Below are 22,945 nucleotides of genomic sequence, written 5' to 3'. Positions count from 1 at the left end.
AAGGAAGTATTCTTCACCAATTGAACCTGTTCAGTGTTGAGAATGATTTTTAGCAGATTGCAATTCCATTGGTTATCAGACCAATACTCTTTCACCTGAGCTTGATAATTGGGGTATGAGGTGGAGCACATCAGCTTTTCTCCATTCCACACCCACTTGTCTAACCAGAAACTAATTTGCCCTTATCCTAATTCCCATATGAAAAGCTCTTCAGCTTTATTTCTGATTTCCAAAAGCTTAGTCCAAATATTGGAATCACCTAATTTTTTAGTGATAAGATTTTGGTGTACAGACCTACAATACTTTCCCATCATATAATGAGCCCATAGACTATCCTGGGCCCTAAATTTTATATATAATTTACAAAGATTTATAAATCTTAAGTGCTCAAAATCCTTAAAACCCAAACCTCCAGCATGAAGGGGCTTACAGAGTTTCTGTCAAGGGAGCCAATGGAATTGTTTCTTCTGTCCAGCCCACAGAAATTTATTAAAAATTCTTCCTATGAGAACTTGAGTACCTTTCTTCATAGTAAACATTTGGAGAGCTTAAGAAGGGATAGCAGTCAAGATACTTTTAAGAAGAATAATTCTCCCCTAATTAGAAAGGAAAGAATTTGTTCAGCGGTGTAGTTAGGCTTTGATCTAATCAATAACTTCATTAATTTGAGTTTGTTTGGTCCTGCCTTTGATTAGTTGTACTCCAAGATACTTGATTGGCAAAGAAGAAAGGCTAAACCCAGTAAAATGTGTAATCCAATGTTTAATCTGTGGAGTAATATTAGTGCTAGCAAAGATTTGACAGTTTTTTTTATTTAATTCCATAACTGAAGGTTCCTGACAATGGTTGAGTCCCTGACATAAAGCCTTTATAGCAGTCTTTGTAGCATTGGAGAAGATAATAATATCATCTGCATAGGATAGGTGACTAATACAGATATTGGATTTATGTTGATATGCAAAATGAGGGGAATTAGCAAACATATTGTTCAGAAGTCTTGAGAGATAATCCATGTCCAGAATAAAAATTGTTGGAGACAAGGGGTCCCCTTGTTTGATTCCCCTAGAAGCAATGAAGAATCCATGACTCTTTCCATTGATTAATACTGAATGGTTATTGCACTTGAGCCACATTCTAATTATGTTGCTGAAATCTTCATAAAAATCCCTAGCAGAAAGAGTTTAAGTATGAAGTCCCAATTGATGGTGTCATATGCCTTTTTGATATCCATTTTGAAAATAACTTTACTTCCTCTACATCTCTTATCCAAATCTAATAATAGTTCTTGTGCTAACAAGATGTTTTCAGTGATGTTTCTTCCTTTAACAAAGGCAACTTGATTAGTGCTGATGAGATTCTGGAGATGTTGGAGACTGGAGATGGGGTTGAAGTCTAGAGACTATAATCTTGCTAATAACTTTAAAGAGAACATTGGTCATGTTGATTGGTATAAAATCCCCCCAGTCTTTCCTTGTTTGATTCTTATGAATCAAAGTATTTGTAGAAGAAATGAAATATCTAGGGGGATCAACTCCCTTAAAGAAGTTTTGTGCTACAAGAATGAAATTTCCACTTATTACTGGCCAAGAAACTTTATAAAAAGTAGCAGTAAATCCATCTGGCCCAGCAACCTTTTACCCATCAATAGAATCAAGGGCAGCCTTGATTTCCACTTCCAAAGGAATATAGGTTAACTCTAATTTGTGCATATACTCCTAACAGCCAAAAAAAAGAGCAGCATTAATTTGGGATCTAGAAGGGAGCTGACAATTGAACAGGTTCTGAAAGTATTGGACTGCATCTTTGGCTATATCACATGCATCAGATAAACTATTGCCTATAGAATCAGTAATGGAAAGAATCATATTACATTTTATCCTGAAATTTATACAAGCATGATAAGAACTTGAGTTTTTATCCCCCTCAATGAACTTGGTAATGGCTGCCTTCTGTTTCAGAAAAGTTTCAGTGTAATTGATCTGAAATTGATCTGCAAAAAAAGTTCCTCATTAGCTTTGTGTAATTCTATTTCAGAATTTACTCCCCTTTGAAAACCTGCTTCCACTCTGAGAACCTCATCTTGAGCAGCTATCAAATTTTCATGGACATTACCAAACTTATTCCAGTTCCACTTTTTTAAATGGGCTGCCACTTTTTTCTGAAGTTTCCACAGATTTACCTAAGGGTTATCAATGCCATTGGAACTCCAAACCTTTTCAATTTCAGAGAGGAACTCAGGGTTAAGGGTCCACATGTTCTGAAATCTAAGGGGAGAGCCCCCAGGACTAGCAACATTTTGAATAGAACAAAGGAGGGGCCTATGATCAAACCCAACCATAGCAAGATGAGAAATTATAGTAAATGGAAAACTTTACAGCCATTTAGAGTTCCCCAACATTCTATCAAGCCTTTCCCACATTGACCCTTTCTAAAAATGAATTTTTGGACCTTGGTAACCCAAATCATATAAAGCAGCATCAGCTAAAAAATCATTGAATCTATTCATTTAAGACAATAAAAGAGTTCTTCCACCTCTTCTCTCAGCAGGAGAAGTAACACAATTAAAATCTCCCCCCAAAATACAGAAGGAGTTGATAGATTACCTAATGTGTAGTAAATCAATCTAAAGGGTATTTTGATGCCTTACAATGCTACTAGCATGGACAAAAGTGGCATATCCCAAATGAGCACCATTGGAAAATTGAATATGGATAAACTGAGAATGATTCTGCAAAACAGACCACTACAATTTAGCTCTAGCAAAGCTCCAGATCTTATTATTAGAATTAGCAAAATGGGTAAATTTTTTGAATTTTCTCACAATATTTTGGGAGTGTTTTGTGACCAAAGGTTCCAAAATTGCAAAACACCAAATTTTATGAGTTCTAACTAGATTTTTGAATCTCTTGAGAGATGAGGGGTGAGCTATACCCCTTATATTCCAACACAGAAACTTAATCATTGTGAAAATGTTGTCCCTTTTCCTCTGGTTCTAGGATAGAGATCATTTTGCTGATTGGTGGAGGGTCCATCTAGAGATTGAACTTTCTAAAGTTGCTTTAGCTCCATCTTGCCTTTCTTCTTTTTACCACTTCTCTGAACTTGCTATTCCTCAGTAAGCACATCTGTTAAAATATTAATAGTAGGGTTATCAACCTTGTGAGGATTAATATCCAACTGTCTTTCTTCATTACAAACATCCACGATCTGTCTCTCCACAAACAAGTGATTTTCAATGGATGTTTTTGTTTGATTGATACCCTAAGTAATCCCATCACCCAAGGAATTGATCAGCATAGTTGGTTGAACCACCTCTGCTTTACTAGTAGATAAAGGTATGATTTGCTCTCCTGAATTCCCATCTTTCTCAGGAAATGAATCAGTCCCCACTTGAGTATCAGCACTTCTATTTTGAGGGCCATCAGCCTTCTTGGAAGGTGGGTGAAGTCTATAGAATTTCTCTAAGTTGTGCCCAAACATTTTACAATGAGGGAATAAATGAGGTCATTGTTCCACCACAATGCTTTGCCAAAATCCCTCTTCTTCAGTTCTAATCCAGACCCTTTTCACATTAGGCAAGGTTATATTTCTTTCTACTAATATTCTAGCCCCAGTAGGTCTAGCCAAGTTATAAGTAGGAGCATCCACCTTCAATAGACAACCAAGTGTACGACCAATATTGAACAACACATTTTGATGATAATACTGATTTGGAAGGTTGGGTAGTTTGAAACACATGGGGACAATTGGAGGCTCCTTCCTTATATCAAAACCAGGAGTCCATTTAATTAAATTCATAGGAGTTCCAACAATCAGCAGACATTATTTAGCAAAAATTCTTGCATAGTCCTCTTCATTTAATAGTTTGATGAGCAGATGTCTACAATCCATAAGACCAAGCTTCCAAGCTCCATTAAGATTCATTTCTTCAAAAAAATCTCTTACATAGTCCATCTTTGGGTGTCCCAATTGAAATTTACCAATTAAAGTAAATTTGATTGTTTCATTGAGTGATTGGATTTCCCTAGGAGTGAAAAAAATAGCCAGTTCTCCTTATTTTAATCCAATAGGATTGACATAGAGACAAGACCCTTTTCCAGCAGCAGCATGATGAAGAGCTTAAGGGAAGACTAAATGTTCAAATGATTTATGAATATTCTGTCCTTTGCCAACAACACCAACATAAGTTGCCTGGGTCCAATTTACATTCACTTCAACATCAATGATAAAACCTCCATTATGTCCAGCAAAGCCAAAAGCAATGGAAACCAATAAAACTACTGGAGCAGAAACCAAAGGGCAGAAAGGGAAGAAACACAGCAGCCAAGAACCAAAGAAACTAATACCACTTAGAAGATAAAGTGGGAAGCTCAGCAACATGACCAAAAACCAACAACAAAGAAATCTAAACACTCAGCTAGAAAGCAGAATACCTAAGAACATCAGAAGACCAACGAAACAGTGCTCCAAATTCAAAAAGTAGAGAACCCGGGAAACCAGAAATCGCAACAAGCAGGGAGCCCAGAGTGAAAGAGGCTCCAAAAAGGCTCCCAAAGAGTAGAAACCACTACACCTCCAACTTACCAGCCAGCAGAGGAGCTTCTCTATGAAGGAAACCCTAATAGTACTACTCTTTGCTGAATTAGGAAATGCATTGTCGACCAAAGATGGGATATATATATATATATATATATATATATATATATATATATATACAGATCAATTTTATATTTATTAATACCCAAACCAATAATTAAGACTTTTAATACTATGTTCTGAATGTCTGCTTTAAAGCTATAACTCTGTTTTCAATTTGTACATGTGATATGGGTTGTAAAGACCCAATGGGTCTTGCTCTACATAATTATTTATTTATTTTAATTTAGAAAAGCACTTTTGTCATCGATAAAATATTATTTGGCACCGTTAAAACATGCAAATGTCAATTTCAATCAAATAGCTTTTAATTATGCTACAGGAGAATAAGATTCCTCAAAATCAAATCCTTTAACATTGCTACACCGTAAAGTTGGAAATTTATATGAAAACATCAGGTAACAAATCAATTCTTCTTGGTTAAAATATTGTAACTATTTATATAATAATACATATAATTTCATCTTATTTGTAAGCCATATGATTCTTTTTGTTATATTGATTAATTGCAATTATTTTATCTAAAAAATAATTATAAGTCATGTTTTAACAAACAAATTTCATTATTTTATTTAGAGACTAATGAAATACACTGTTAGGTATGATTACGCAAGTTTTCTCCAATTAAATAGTTAACTTAATATAATTTCCAAGTCAAAACATCTTTATGAATTTGATATGAGGTAAATTTATGTAATTTCATTACATTAAATATCTTGTTCACTCTTATTTATCATGATATTATTCTTAAGAAATATAATTTTGTTGTGATGTGTAGAATATAGGGTTTATAAACTTCATAAAGGAAAAGCGGTAAATTGAGAAGCAACAATGTCGAAAATCAAGATTTTGGACATGCTGACAAGTATTTGTGTGCCCACACGTGCACCTGTGCTAGAACGAGTGCACAAATGCGCATAAGTGTACCCGTACACCCTCATCTGTGTAAACTTGTACGCAACCTCTCCATCACACCCGCATTCCCATGCATCCGTCTACACGCCCCATTCATTCCTGCATCCATGCCTTCACACACTCTGAGTACACCCACTTGAGGGCACATGCCTACGCACCCGTACGCACCCATGAAAATTAGTGCGCCTGAAATTGCATATGTGTGCACACTACACGTCACGTGCACTCCCGCACATGTATGCATGCACACCCGCATCTGTTGATGCACCTAAACACCTGAGTTCTAAAAATTTACGAATTTGAAGAGTTTTATGCTTACTTTGGACCTCTAATGCAATACTTAAGTATATAATTTTCTTTATCTTAATAGAAGTACTTTATCCTTGGGGGTGAGCCTCAATGGCTTAAGGAAGTTTTTGGAGCTCTAAGGGTTTCTCCCCCTAGGTTCACTCAAAAGAGTGTGTTTTTTTCCTATTTCTTTCTCTTTTCATGTTTTTTTGAGGGATTTGATGATGTTGTAAGAAGAGATTGAATGCATATTAATGAGAGGATTTTTGCGAGAGCTTGAAATGATCAAAGAGGAGAATGGTGTATTGCTAAGAGCTGATTGGCTCTGAGTGAGTGTTCTGAAACTCTTGCACATTAATCTTTATTGTTATCTCTGCAATAAAATTTTTTACTTTTTTATTTTCACATGCATTGTGATTAACATTGTTTTATGCTTCTGTGATGTACGAAATGTGATTTTCTTGTGATTTTTATTCTGTGATTTTTAGTTCAATCAATGTCTTTTCGTTGCATGAATTTTTTATGTTGATATGTTAACCTTTCATTTATAACTTCTTTTTTTATAAGACACGATAAAAATTTTAAAATCCCTCGTGAACATCACTTCTGCTAATTGTGTAGTAGAGCAAGTAGGTTAACCACAAAACCTAATAGAATAGGCATTTTCAAGTTGGGGTTTTGCAACTAAGATAATGTGGAATAAGAATCCTAAGAAACTCCAAAGGGTTAAGCGAAACATAACATTATGGTCTTTTGATTCTTATTCTAACCTAAGTAAAGGCTTAAAGAGAAAACTTTTATCCCTAATTTCCAACAATTGTTTGTGTCATATGAAACTTTAAGAAATCACATGACCGATGTTAGAGACATTTGAATACTACATATTTAAATAACTCAAATTTTTCTTACCACTTTTTTCTAACGTACTTTTAAGACTGTTAGACTCCTTTCTTGTGTTTTTATCACTTCAAACTACAGAGGTTTAGTAAACTAGCACTTTGCATATTAAAAATATTTTAACACTATTCTCGTAGGATTGATATTTGGACTTGTTTCCGTATATTACTTAATCGACACATAAACTGATTTGATTGAACAACCTTCTTTGCAGTACTATTGAACATCATAAATCAAACCCACAACTCTTTCTCTTAATGTCAAGATGTTGTTGACTAATGTTAATCATTAGTAATTTTTTTTGTTAGAACTCAGTTCATTTGATTTTGATGCCTCATTAAATTTGATATTGTTATAAAACCTTGATTAATTTAATTTTGGCAACTAATCATAACTAATCATAGTAAGATGATGTATTTATATTATCATTATTCTTATTGGGCTAATGTTTATACTCACATTTTTTCAGTTGTTTTGTGAAAATATCATGAGTAGAAAAAGCACGAGTATCATGGTTCCCATATTGGCATGTCATGCCCATTTTTCAAGTTGTTAGCTAGGATGTGTCTAGAGAATAGCTTTAGCTTCATACTTTTAATGATGCAAAAATGAAACCATGGCAACCAATAATCTAGTGTTAAGCATGAATTGGCTTAATGACACCAATTTTAATGCACAACACTATCAAAAAATATCATTAAACTTGATCTACCATCAATATCTTGGCTCGCCTTTAGGGCCAAAACACTAAGTTGAGTCTATAATTTACAAATGCACCTAAGTGAATATTAAATTTACTTTTATGCATACAATTTCATATTATAATACAGTAAATCATAAAAATTTTAAAAAAATGTAATTCGAGATTTAATACCTTATGGAAAAGCTTATCCATTGGATGGATATCATATTATGGAACTGCAATGATTTATAAACAACTTGTACCATTTCTCATCACAAAGTACATACATTATAAAGAATACAAATTTTTATTAAATCTTTATTATTAGTGATAACGAAACTTCTCATTAATCCACTTTATTCATCATTAATCTCTTCCTAAGAAACTAGTGTCTTATCATTATTTCGTTCTGAACCATCATTATGACTACTTCTAAGAACATAAGTTGTACCTTGTATGGACATCACATATGGTCCCTTTTTATTGAACTAGGCAAATGATTTCATTGTTCTTGGAAAATAATTCACTAAAGTTCTCATTGGATTGGATGCAGGATGATAATAGACACTATTTAATGATAAGTCTTAGAATTTAGAAATTAAAAAATCCCTTTATTCTATATTTAAGTGCTAACTTCTTTTGCTTTCAAAATGTAAAACTTTATAAGAACCACATTCTAATGTATATGGATCCTGCAAATCAACTTCATTTTTATTATACCTTCTATGGATAATAATAAATTATTTTTCTAAATATTATTCATTATTACAATAATTGGTCTTAACAACAAAAACAATAAATGATGTCATGTTACAGACTACATGCAAAATCCCTATGAACTTATGGTGAGTAAATATTTGTGAAGCTTCCTATCAAAGTTGTTCTACATAATTTTCACCCAAGCTTTTCCTTTATATCTACCTCAGATAATGATATTCTTACATATTTTTCCTCTGATTATTGAAATGTTGTTGTGACAAATATTTACATGTCCTTTAGGTATATTCTGGCAAAGGTGATTTTTTTTTTTGTTATCTAGTTAGTATCAGTTAAAATACTCATTCATTTAGGTAAGCCTGCCAAAAACATATTGAGATTATGCACTTTATTATATGTTTGCTTTTTTACCTTAATTTTCTTGGTTTCATTTTAATTTTTATGATTCCTATTCTATCAAAATTTTATTTATTGGCTCTCTATTTTAGATTCAATTTATATTAAGAAAGGCAGGGTTAGACCTAGGAAGGCTTGGGTATATTGTATAAAAAATGATCTTAATTTGTTAGAAATAAATGAAAATATGACACTAAATAGGATGCAATGGAGAAAAAAGATTCAAGTAGATAGACCCCACGAAGTGGGATTAAGGCTTTATTGTTTTTGTAGTTGTTGGCTCTCTGTTCTCTGCAACCTGTTCTTTAAACTTTATATTTGGGATATTAAGGTTAGCATCTCATGTTTTGTAAGCACAATAGTCTTCATTTTGAACAAGTTGTTCTTACATTTGTAGGCTAGCCTCGTTAATCATTTTGTCAACTTATTCAATTCTTCAATAATAACAAATTTCTACAGGCATGATTAAATGATGCACTATGTGCAAGAATAAAAGAAATTTTTATTTTAAAACATGAACCAAAGACTAAATGAAATATATCTTCATGTGATACATCATTTACTTTTTATTTATTTTCATCAAATAAATGTTAATATTATAATAAAATTTAAATCATATTTATCCTTACTAATAAATTAGAAAATTATGGTAAAAAATTGGTACGAAAATACTCTAAATTTTAACAAGAGGGCAAATTATCAAAAGATTTTTACATTTTTATCTCTAAATATAAATAGTTTCATTTCTTTTTTAGAAGAAATGTAGGTTTCACTTCCACATTTAGTATTTCATTATAGTATTTTGTGATTTGAACAACATAAGCATCATTTAGTTCTTGCTATTTTTTTTTTAAGAAAATAAGACAAGCTATCATACACACAATAGCGATAGGAATACAAATCTTATTTACATGAAAGCATTTTCACTCAACCATAATACCTCTTATAGGGAGGGAATACAACTTTTTGGGTCTTTTATAGTTCTTCAGTAAGAGAGAACATAAGACTACACTAACAGATGAGCCTGCCATGCAGGCACCTGCAATCCATGGAGGGAGGCGAAACTTTGTTGATGGAAAAAGTGCTCCAGCAGCAATGGGAATGCCAATGATGTTGTAGCCAAGTGCCCATATATAATTCACTCGGATTCGAGAGAAGGTCTTTTTTGAGAGATCAATAGCAGTTATAACGTCCTCTAAGTTGCTCTTCATGAGAACAATATCTGCAGCTTCAATGGCGATATCAGTTCCCGCACCTATGGCCATTCCAACATCAGCTGAAATTAATGCTGGTGAGTCATTAATTCCATCACCAACCATGGCCACAGTTAAACCGGTCATCTAGAAAATATAACAAAATTTTATAAGAATTTGCATTGATAGATAATGCTAATTAAAAAAAACTTGATAGTGAATCTTGATATACCTGTAGTTCCTTTACTTTTTCTGCTTTTTCTTCGGGCTTTGCTTCAGCTATGATGGTCTCTATCCCAACCTCTCTGGCAATGGCTTTTGCTGTGCCCCAATTGTCCCCAGTTACCATAATGCTTCTCACATTCATAGACTTGAGAATGGATATTACATCTTGTGCAGCAGGTTTTAGAGGATCAGATATTGCAATCACACCAAGAATTTCATGGTTGATGGAAACAAGAATTCCTGTTTGAGCAATTTCCTCTGCTTCTGCAAGGAGCTCTAAAGCTTGTTGTGGGATTTGAATGCCAGAGTCTATCATCAAACTCTTGTTCCCAACTACAAGCTCTTTATTTCCTATAGTGGCTTTGACACCATGACCTGTGATTGAAACAAAGTCTCGTGCTTCAGGCCAAGTATAGTTTTCTTCTTCCTTGAACTTCTTTGCATGCTCCACGATGGCCTTAGCCAACGGATGTTCACTGTTCACCTATTTTAGGTTGCACAAGATATTTTATGTTATATAAGTAACATCTATTAAGGAAACAAAAGTTTTTTATATCATACTGTAGGCTCTCCTAAACAAATCCTACAAGAGAATGATATGCATTTGATAAAACAATTTTTTTTACTTCAATGTTGAATAGCGTAGCAATAGTTGCTCAACTGTTATATTTCATTATTGTTAGCATGTTAATTATCCTTAATTTTTGTGAAGTCTAGAAATTAAGGCTTTCTATTATGTTGAAGGAAAAAAAATACCAACCTCCGCAGCTGCAACACATTCATAGAAGTCATGCAATACAATATTCTTCAAAAGTCTTGTGTTAACAACGGTAGGCTTCCCTATTGTAAGTGTTCCTGTCTTGTCAAAGACAATGCAATTCACCTACAGAAAAAAGTTCTAAGCCATTAAATAACCATAAAAATTATGAGCCAACAATAATTATTTGACTTAGTTTTTTTATGAAGTTTGTCAAGGAAAAGAAATAAATATACGAAAAATATGCTATGAGCTTGAAATTCTATGCACCAAATGAACATAATAGACTTTTGAGCAACATTAGATATGTTATTCATTTGGTGTGAAGCACTAAGTTATTACATCTGTAAATAGTACTACTACATTGTTAATTTTATTATTTAGAAGCATAATTTGGTAGATACTAACAAGTAGAAGTTAAATTTTGATGGATCTATTGTCAAAAAGAGACTACCTGATTTCTTAGTTAATTTATCTTTAAAAAAAATTGTTGTTGGTCAGATGCAAGTGAACCTACTAAAGAACTTTATCCAAATCCCTCGACTACTACCTTTTCAAAACCATATACCCCATTTTTTATATCTTAAATCTATTATGAAACTAAATACAAGAAAATTAATCAAAACTTAGCAAATCAATAAGCAAAACATATTTACTAGCATATATGAGTAAGTTTTAGCACATTTAATCATTAAACTCAGGGAACTAGTGTAGACACATATTAGGGCCTACATGGGGTTATCTATAATGAATATAATATATGATTTAAGAAAGTTGTGAAATTAATTCTTCGGAAACCTTGAAAGTGTTAAATTCTTAAAATTATGTGGCTGTCAATATTTCCTCAATTCCATAAAACTTAGGAATGGAAGTAAAATCATTTATTGAACTCTAATATTTTAAACTATTAAGTGCCATGACTTCAATGATTGACAAGGTTAAGTAATCTTTAATGTAAATAATATTTGATGGAAAACAACACTAAAAATTTATATTTTGGCAAAATCTAGTCAAATAATACTTTTGTGAAAGGCTAAAGAAATCATTTAATTAGATCTCATCCACCTTAAATCTTATTTGATCATTATCTAACACAATTTATTATTTTATTTTTAGAATTAAATTAGATTGATAAAATGAGATGATTGCATTCAAGTGTGCTTCAAAATACTACTAAGAAAGTTTTGATTCCTTACCTTATGAGCACTCTCTAGGGCTTTACCCCCTTTAATTAACACACCCTGAGAAGCACCAACTCCAGTTCCCACCATAACAGCAGTAGGAGTTGCCAAGCCGAGTGCACACGGACATGCAATGACCATCACTGATATACCAAACTGAAGGGCAAGTTGAAAGCTATCCATTGATGATGGAATCCATGTTTTTGGATAGCCACCATATTTACCCGCTATAAACCAAGTAAGCCAAGTTATGAGTGAAAGACTAATAACCTGTAGATAAAATGTATAGACCTTCAATCAGGCTTTTGAGTTTTTGATAAAATCAATCAGATTATTTTTGCTCAAAAGAAGCGATAGATCAAGATAATATATGAATTAAAGTATTGCACAAAGCATATAACTTAAGAAATAATATGTTATTATGTATATCAATAGTTTGTAAAAGTCTCCAGGGATAATTGTAACACCTACCACCATCAGTAATTAGTCCATGAAAAGTGAGAATGCATATTTTTTTCTTAGAGAAAAGGAGAATCTTATTCTACTTCCAATGAGACAAGTTAACAAACTTAAAGCATAACTTGGATAATATCTTGGATATGCATGTGCATGATTTTGGGCAACTAAGTCAATCTATATCGAGGTAACCGTATATCAATAGCTTTTATGTCACATAATGAGAAGATGCATTCTTAGCGATGTAACCTTATCTCACCATTGAAGCCTATTTAGAAATTTTTAAAATGCATTCCAATTTTAAATTGCGGTTGTTTGGGCGACTTTCTCATGATTTTATTTTCGAGAAACTTGTCAAGGTATTTTAGTTATAATTTTCTTGTAACTTTTCAAGAAAAGTTTTAGCAAGAAAGAATTTTTATAACCATATTTAATAGACCAATAGAGGTAAAAATAGTTGTTTTCTTGCTTTTAAGTATGAAATAGCATGTAATATTTAAATAATCTTTCAAAATATCTATTTTCTTCCACAAAATAAATTGCGTAATAAATATTTCCAATATAATTTTCAACTATACCGAAGGAATCTGAAATTTTACTGAAGAGCATTGAACTAGTTCTGTAGTTTCTAGCTTCATGTTGCCATCTTTTATAATATTTTCGACTAGTGACATTTGTTGCACCTTTTAATTTGTTAAAGAGAAATGTGTTAGAAATAGAATGCTAGAGTAAAACTTGAAAGACACTTCTATTTCAATCTTTTTCAACTTGCTTCAAACTCTAACACAACATCTATTTATACTAGCGACATCTCCCATTAGAATTGTGACGACACTTTTCAATCATATGGCTATTAGGGGTGTCAATGGGCCGAACTTGAGCGAGCTTAAAGCTTGTTCGTGTTTGGTGCATTCAAAATTATTTTTTATTTGAAATGAGCTCAAATTCGAATTGGCACATGAACATGTTATTCGCGTTCAAATTGATTCAAATTTTATCTGTTCGAATTAACTCGTGTTTGACTCAAATTGGAGCTTGACCCGAGTTGGATTCAAACTCTTTCTAAATTTTTTTATATGCGACTATAAAATGCATTTAAATTAAAACAATATAATAAATAATTCTTTATTAATAAATTGAACGAGATCGGAGCTTGTTCGTGTTCAACTCATTTGAAAATTTATTTGTTTGAAACGAATTTCTGTTCAAGTTGGCTCATGATCATGTTATTTGTGTCAAACTGAATTGTTTTTTATTTGTTTGAATTAGCTCGTGTTCAGCTCGAGTTGGCTTCACACAAAATTTTTTTTTCTATGTAATCAAATTAAAACAATTTAATAAGATAAATTATTATTAAAAAACTTAAAAATTAATTATTTCTTACGAGTATTAATAATATAGCAAAAGATATCTCAATTTTCAAACTTCCATAGATTTTATGATGTGAGTGAGCTTTCCTTTCGCATTTTAAGTGGTCATTTTAAATCTCAAATAGGCCCGATGTGGGACTATTGCGATGAACTAATAAATTGAAAGGCAAGGCGTGGAAGGAAAGAGGGGGAAGTATTTCTTAAGGATATTTGCATGAATAACGGCTAATTCATATGTATTTACATATCATGCACCTAAATGCTAAATCAACCGATGGGGCAGGGATTTTGGTTAGGGCCATTTACATACGTACGAGCCAACTTTTATGTATTTATTAAGTCTAACACCTAAATACAGAGTAGGGACAAGGCATGATTTAGAAAAATTCTAAGGGAATTCAAATACATACCACCTACTTTTATGTATTTACATATATAACACTTAATTTTTATTTATTTATTTTTATTTTACAAGTGAATTTTTGATATCATATCAAAGATATTATTATTTTAGTATTTTACATATTGTTTATTTATTATTTAATTACTTTGAACATGATCGAGCAAAAAATTGTTTGTGTTTGGCTTGTTTAAAAATCGAGCTCAAAAATTTTTTTCGTGCTCGACTCGTTTTTTTAACAAACGAATAAAAAATGAACTATTTACGAAGTCGAATACAAGCTATTCGCGAATGACGAGCTTTTTTGATATGCCAAACAACTTCTATTGACTCTCTAAAATATTATTTTATCTTCTGTTACAAAGGTCATTAATTACCTATTTTAGAATTTTCTAAATCACACTTTCATAACATGTCTCTAGAATACTCTAGAACTTTCATTTAGAAAGTGTCTTTAGAATAAATTATGGGTTCAAATAAAATGCAATTTTATATGGGCCAAAAATAAAGTTAATTTTTCAACAACCCTTTTTAAATTTGATTTGTCAACCAAAATAGTTTTTGATCTTGATAAAATCTTCATACTTGAGTGACTTGGTGAAGATATCAACTACTTGATCAATTGACTTCACATACTCTATTTGCACATTTTTTCTTGTGATGCAGTCTCTAATAAAAGGATAGAGTTTGCTAATGTGTTCAATTTGACCATGAAAATAATTATTCTTGGATAAAGCCATAGCGGACTTGATTTTTGACACAAATCTTTGTTGGCTCTTATTTTGGAAATCTTAACTCAAATAAAATTTGGAGCCAAATTGTATGATATATACATGATGTTGTAACAACATACACAACATCAAAAGTAGAGAAAGTGACAACTGGTTGTTTTTTTTACATCAAATTAAAAACATTGTCTATCATATAGAGCATGAACCTAGTTGTACTTTTTTTCCCATCCAATTCTCTAACCTAATCATTATCACTGTATCCAAAAGTTTTAATTTCCTTCATGAGAAATAAAATAAGTCAACGTATATCGTACTTTTGATATAACAACGAATCAACTTGACAGCCTTCAAGTGAGTTGTAGTTGGAGCCTCCATGTAAAAACAAACAAGTCTAATAGAATAAAGAATGTCGAACTAGATGCAAGTCAGGTGGTGCAAGCTTCTGACCAAGCCCTTGAAAAAGGTCGAATTAACCATTTCTGAATTTTGATTTTTAAATACCTTGCCTCCACCTTCCATCAAAGTACTTATGGGCTTGAAATCATTAATATTGAATTTCTTGAGTTTTTTTTTTAATAGCTTTCTTGAGAAATAAATATGCATTCATCCATTTCCTAACTTCAATTTTGAGATAGTACGCCATTTGTCTAATGACTGACCTTTTGAACTATTTAGCCATCACTTTCTTGAACTGCTAAAACATACTTGGATTACATCCATTGAAGATTAATCATCCACATACAAGCACACTATCAAAATATCTCTATCCTTGATTTTGATGTAAAAGGCATGCTAATGAAAGCATTTGATGAAGATATTCTCAAGAAAATACTTGTTAAGGTGGTTGTTTCATACCTTAGGTGCTTGTTTTAACCCGTAAAAGCTTTCTTCAACTTCAAAGCTTTGTCTTCTTGCCTTTGACTTTGTAGCCTAATGGTTGTCGAATATAAACTTCTTTAAGGACACCATTCAAAAAGGCAGACTTTACATTCATTTAGTGTATTTTCCATCAATTTTTAGCTTCTAAAAAATTGATTAGCCTAATAATTTCAAGTCGAGAAATAAGAGGAAATACCTCATCATAATTGATGCTAGCTATTTAGTTGTAGGCTTTAGCCACCAATCTTGTTTTATATTTCACAACTTCATCTTTGGTATTCTTTTTTGCTTTGTACACACACTTTACATTGATTGTGTTATGCCGTTTTAAAAGTACAACTAGCTCTCAAGTATCTTTCTTATCAATCATCTTGATTTTTTCATTATTGACATGCTTTCACTTCTTAATTTGCACAACTTTCTGAAAATTCTTGGGCTCTCATTGACATTGATGTACAGTGCATGCTTATGAAAGCTTTTGATGAAGATATTCTCAAGAAAACACTTGTCGATGTGGTTGTTTCATGCCTTAGATGGCAGTATTAACCTATGAGAGCATCTTCAGCTTCAAAATTTTACTTTCTTAGCTTTTGGCTTTGTTGCCTAATGGTTGTTGAATGTAAACCTCTTCAAGAACTTCAATAAAAAAGACAGACTTTACATCCATATGATGTATTTTCCTCATAGTTTGAGTTGTCAAAGAAATGATTAGCCTAATAATGTCAAGTCGGTCAATAGAAGCAAATACCTCATCATAGTTGATTCTAGCAAGTTAGCTATAATATTTTGTTACCAATATTGCTTTATATTTCTCGATTTCTCCTTTATTATTCTTCTTTAATTTGTACACCCCCTTTATGCCAATTGTTTTATGCCCTTTAGAAGTGCAGCTAGCTCCCAAGTATCATTCGTTTCAGTCATCTTAATTTTTTTTAATGAAATCCTTTAACTTCTTAATTTGCACGGCTTCTTCAAAATTCAAGGGTTAACAATTGATAAAAAGGAAAAAAAAAAGAGTAAGATTGTATTGATTCTCAATTACTTCATAAATTTTCTATAAATATTTTAAGTGTGGTACTCTTTCGCTTGAACCTTCACTTGAAGATAATGAAGATAATGGGTCCTCTTGAGCATATGTTGTTAGTGTAGTAAGCTCATCTCTTTCCTATTCCATCCTTAGTTGCACTGCTATTTAATTCTCAATGTGTGAAAAGATGTTGTAATCACCATCATGTGGGCCTCAAAATCATTCACTTTCTCCATTGAATACGACATCACAAGTAATAATTGTTTCTCTAGTCATTGGATTGTTCAACTTATAACCTTTGGACTTATAGTTATAATCGATGAAAATGAACTTCTCACTTAGGTCATCTAGCTTACTTCATTGCTCATCGGAAACGTGCACATGGGTTATGCTTCCAAACACTCTTAGATAGTAAATAATAGGCTTCTTTTCATTTCATGTTTCTTGTGGTATCATTCCACACACACTTCTTGTTAGGGATTTGTTGGATAGGTAAGCAACACATGCAAAAACCTCGGCTTAAAATTCATTTGAATGACTCTTACTCTAAAGCATGCTTTAAGCCATGTTGAAGATATTTTGATTGTTTTTTTTGCCACACTATTTTTTTTGAGGAAGTCTTTGGACAATCAATAGCTAACGTATTCTATTCTCTTTAAAAATATGTTGATTTTTTTTAATTAAATTCGTCTCCTAAATCAGATTGCATGCCTTTGATGTTGAGGTCACTTTCTTTCTCCACTAAAGTTTTAAATCTCTTGAATACTTCAAAGACCTCCAATTTTTGCTTCAAAAATAATACGCCAGTTTCTCATGAAAAATCATCTTTTAAGAAAAGAAATTAAGTACTTATACTAAGACAACCTAGCTTGATTGAACCAAACACATTCATATGTATGAACTCAAATGGCTTCTGTGCTCCCAAATTTGACTCATTTGGAAAACTATCCCATAATTTCTTTTCAAGAAAGAAACCTTCACATATCTAGTCAGTGTTATTGATGTAAGGTAGAACTCTCTCCATTTTCTTCTTTGATAATAGCTTTAATCCTCCAAAATTGAAATGCCTTAAGCCAATTATATCAAACCAAGATGGATCATTGTAGCAAACTTTAAGACACTTGACAATATTATTTTGAATATTTAGCAAAAATATTCTATTTCTTAACATTGGTATCTTCCTAATTAGGTTGTTTATATTATCTCTTATAGAAAGGTTGTTTTCTTTCACATGAATATCATCACCACTCACTAAGAGATAACCCAGACTTAGTGTGTTACTTTTTATATTCGACACATCATAAATATTAGAAATAAATTGGTGATTTATATTCTTCAATAAGATAAAGATATTATCTTTGTCTTTCACTGCTACCTTGGACTCATCTCTAAACGAAACATTATCAATCATCAACTTGTCAAGATCTACGAACAAATTTACTCTACCATACATATGGTTTCTTACACCGGTGTCAAGTTACTATGTATTTTCTTCACCCTTTTCATTCTCCTTATATGCCTGTAACAAAGTGTCGTCTTATTGACTTCTTTTTCTACATAATTAGCATTTTCTTCAATGTTATTGTTACTGAGAATTTTACATTCTACAGCATAGTGACCAAATAGTTTACATGAGATTTGTTATATCTTTGTCTTAATTTTTCTCTTCCACACCCTCTCGTTGATCATTTCCATAGTACAAAATTGTTATTGTTGTTGTTGTCATTATTGAAACTCTAATCAAGTCCACATCCATGTCCATGACCTTGACCTTATCTTCACTCATGATCACTTTGACGTTGACTACTATCATACTCAAGGTTTTCATCCTTGATTGAATTTAAGTTGTGTCCATAGAACTTATTCCATAATCCCATGCTTCTTCTCTTCTCTTCATTTTAGTCTTCAAGTCCTTAATTTCTTTAATGATGACAACAATATGATCAAGCATTATATCTGAAGATGGGCAAATCTTCTCCATAATCCTTACATCTTCTAGCTTCTTCCCATTTCTCTATAGTTAATTAGATACTGCTAAGACTCTTGTCAAGTAATCGGAAATTACTATTAATGTTTGCAGATGCACCTTCTTGCATGCACTTCTCCTTTGTAAGAGGTTTTGAAGCTTCTCCCATATCTCTTTAGTAGACTTTGCATTAAAAATCTTCTCAAAAATTTCATCACTGATATTTGAAAGATTAGATAGAGAGTCTTCTAGTTTCTCTTCCCCGAATCTCTTAGATTATCCTTTTGAGTTTAGGAAAAACTTGACACATCTTGTGGCTCATTGTAGCCTTTCTCTACCATCTCCCATATATCTTGTGGTCAAAGAAGGGCATCTATCTTAATGCTCTAATTGCCATATTTGTTATTGTTAAGCGTTAGGACTTGAAACAGAATCATATCATTGCTTGTCATCTCTCCAGAAAGGATCTTATGTGATACAATTTTGTTGAAATAAAAGGCTAATTGGATATGAATAATGCTAAAAAAGAGGAATACAACTTAAAAGACTCACTTTTATTTCAATTATTTCTACTTTATTCAAACTCAAACATATATATTTATTTATACTATGAGACCCTTATTAGGATTGTGTCGATAAATTTCAATCCTATGACTACAATTGACTCTCTAGAGTATTTTTTTATCTTTTGTTACAAAAGTCGTTAACATATTCTAGACTTTTCTAAATCACACTTTCAAAAGATGTCTGTAGAATACTCTAAGACTTCCTTTTAGATAGTGTGTCTATAATTGTCTAAAGAACATTCAAGGTTATTGGCTCAAATAAAACCCAAATTTAAAAGGGTCAAATATCAAATTTAATTTTCAACAAAATGATCATTTAAGTTCAATGCTTTATTTGAAATTTAGTAAACAAGTTATGAACAAGAATAAATTTCACTATTTCAATGTAGGATGATTTTAAAGAATAGTATGTAATTAAAAGAAAACTTACAAGTGGCACAAAATATTTGGAGATGCGATCAGCAGTCTTTTGGACAGGAGCTTTGGCCATTTGAGCTGATTCAACAAGACGAATAATTTGTGATAGAGCACTTTCAGAACCTATATGTGTTGCCCTGACGTGTAACACACCGTTTTCATTTACAGTTCCGCCTATCACGCTATCACCCATTCTTTTTGCAACTGGTTGTGCTTCTCCAGTTATCATGCTCTCATTAATATGACTTTGGCCCCAAATGACAAAACCATCACAAGCAACTTTTGCACCAGGAATTACTTTGATCACATCATTCTTTTGAATTAACCGGCTATCAATTTCATTTTCTCCCAACAAAGTTCCGCTTTCATTGTAGGTCAAGAGTATTGCAGTTTCAGGAGCCAAATCTATAAGTTTAGCGATAGCTTCTGATGTTTTTCCTTTTGCTAGAATTTCAAGATACTTCCCAAGCAAAATAAAAGAGATGAGCATAGAGCTAGTTTCAAAGAAATCTGTTGACTCAAACTTTGGTGAGCTTGCTGCTTTGAGCACAGAGTAGAGTGAGTAAAAATAAGCTGTGTTAGTTCCCAATGCTATCAACACATCCATGTTAGCAGACCCATGTCTTAAAGCTTTGTAAGAACCTATATAAAATCTTCGACCAATTATAAACTGGACAGGAGTTGAAAATATCCATCTTAAAAGTTCTCCAATAGTTAGCATATTAACTACTTTAGTATCTAGAGCATGATTTATTCCAGGAATGTACATAAACACCATTGAAGTAAGAAACACTGGGATAGTGAACAATAAGCTCCATAGAAAAGAATGGTAGTATTGTTTGATCTCTTCACGTTTGTGAGATTCTCTTGCCCCTTCTTCAGGGTATATTGTTGCTAAGAATCGACCAGATCCAGTTGACTGAATCACTTCGATAAAGTGACGAGGGCCTGTTTGATCTGGCATGTAGGACACTGAAACTTTATAAAGAATGGGATCTATATCAACTTTCTCTATGCCAGGGAGTGCCTGGAGTGAGCTTTCAACCATTCTCATGGATCTTTCTGTGTGAATTCCTTCAATTTTAAGTTGTATTTTGTTCCTATCTATCCCAGATGTAATAAGTATAGCTTCAAAACCAGTCTCATCTACTTTTTTCATTAATTCTTCAGCACTCACAAACTTAGGGTCATAACAAATTGATGCCTCTTCTATTGCCAAGGCTACTATAGCTTTTCGCACACCAATAACAGATTTCAAAGCTGATTCCACAGTGTTGGAGCAAGAAGTACATGTCATACCATTAATATGCAGCCTGCATGTCAAGGTTGATGGTTCTTTGGAGTCCTCTTGAATAAATATAGCTTCAAATCCAGCGTCTTCAATTGCTTCACGAATTTGATCCTCCTGTAGTTTTCAGTTTTGGAGGAAATCAATATAGGAGTCGTGCGTTAATAACTTATAGAAATTATGAACATGAGCATATAACTTGATGATCAATCTTGTGCTATTATAGCTATGTTGAAATATAATACCATCATAAAAAAGTTTGAGAAAGGTGCTGGAAATTAGGCCTAATAATTCAAATCACTGAGAACATGAATATACACATAGAAAATAAATAGATAAAACACATGAGTTCTTTCAACCCTATTTTCATCACTATAATTTCATTATGAAAAAACCATTTTTATGATAAAATTCATAAACCAAAAAAATATAATGAAATTTCTAAAAAAAAAAAGTTCGATAGATATACTCATTTATATTTGGTAGCAAGGCTGAGCAACAAATTAAGAATTTGAAGTCAAGGGAAGTAGAAAATAAGCTTGTACAGTACGCGCCAGCAAGAATTTATAATCGATGTAGAAAGATTATTTGGGTAATGCTTAAACAGCGCAAAAGTTGAACTGTCAACATTGTTAGTCATGGATTTGCAGCGACACAGATCAAAAAATAACATAAAATAGGCTAGGGACAAACGATGAGAGAAGTCTTTATCGTACCCTAGCGAATTAAAAAAAAAATCAAAGAAATATGAAGAACTGGCACAATCCAACCTGAAAAAGTTTAAATTAAAGCAAAAGCAAAGCAATTCCAACTTTACGTTGAAACAAAATTAAAGAAGGAACTTACGGAGACAAAATTGGAGTAAAAGATAACTTGTGCGCGGTTGTTGAGGACATCGACGGCTGCGTTAAGAATGCCCGACAATCGCTTGATCGCTTTCTCCACCGACCCAGCACAGGCCGAGCACGTCATACCAAACACAGAGAACGTTGCTGCTCTCCGATTCTCAGCCGGCGGGGATTCGACGTCAATTTTGGCTTCCGCATCCTTTGGATATCTCGGCATCGAAGGGTAACGGGGCTTTGGAGTTAGGTCTCGCGAAAAACCCTCCCCCCGCAGGCACGACATTAGGAGTGCTCTGCTCGCCATTTATGCTGTGTATATGAAATATCGACATGCATTCTGGTGTTTAAATAGCCGAAACTGCTGCAAGTGCGGAAAGTTGAAATGCCATGCATGGCTTTTAACGGAAGAATCCCTAACAATTCTCATATTCGTTATTATCCTCCACAAAATGATATTTATATAGGGAACGTTCAACTTTTAAGCTCTGCGACAATAGGCAACACAGTTGTTAAGGTTTGTCGACGATAAATTAGAAATTAGAGAATTTTGATGGAGAAGGTTGTCGATTTTTACTTTTTATTTTGTGTTATGTAATCTAAGGCTGTATTTAACGGTATATGTATCTGAAGTTAGTGGAAATAGTGAGCCTATAGCTAATTGAAGTTTACCATCAACAAACCCAATAGGGAAATATTATTACTATATATATATATATATATAGCATTTTTGTGCTATGTATATAAATATGAAAGTCTAGATGTTAAAATGTAAAAACATAAGAATTGTGTGGTATGTATTTAAAAAACCTTAGATTTATTAAAAATGTTATATATATATATATATATATATACTGTATTTTAGATTTGCCATGCCAGTTTTGCCTTATTCATTCAAGCGTTAGTACGACTTGTTTTTTCACCATAATTGTCCTACTCGATTAAGAAACTAGTCAATTCGCATATTAATGCACCTCAATGATGATATTATTCAATTCGAATATTATAAAGACTTCTTTTTATATATTAATCAATATCTATAAATAATATTAGTTTATTAAATTAAACTAAGTTTCTTTCAAATTAGTCAACCTTG

The 22,945-nt window shown here is 32.5% G+C and overlaps 1 protein-coding gene across 1 annotated transcript; it reads right to left on the bottom strand.

Annotated features, from left to right (window-relative positions):
- Positions 1 to 9,446: 9,446 nt before the first annotated feature.
- Positions 9,447 to 22,233, bottom strand: LOC110036843 (probable copper-transporting ATPase HMA5). Its single transcript, XM_020741377.1, has 6 exons — positions 21,854 to 22,233; positions 19,733 to 21,124; positions 11,923 to 12,177; positions 10,730 to 10,852; positions 9,977 to 10,453; positions 9,447 to 9,891 (listed from the first exon to the last, which is right to left on the bottom strand). Exons 1-6 carry the CDS (start codon positions 22,154 to 22,156, stop codon positions 9,475 to 9,477), a joined length of 2,967 nt encoding a protein of 988 aa, XP_020597036.1. The 5' UTR covers positions 22,157 to 22,233; the 3' UTR covers positions 9,447 to 9,474.
- Between the last annotated feature and the right edge of the window lie 712 nt (positions 22,234 to 22,945).

Source organism: Phalaenopsis equestris, unplaced genomic scaffold, assembly GCF_001263595.1.
Source record: "Phalaenopsis equestris unplaced genomic scaffold, ASM126359v1 Scaffold211680, whole genome shotgun sequence".
Taxonomy (NCBI): domain Eukaryota; kingdom Viridiplantae; phylum Streptophyta; class Magnoliopsida; order Asparagales; family Orchidaceae; genus Phalaenopsis; species Phalaenopsis equestris.
Note: the sequence above shows the minus strand (reverse complement) of the source record. Positions and strands in the feature narration are given on the sequence as shown.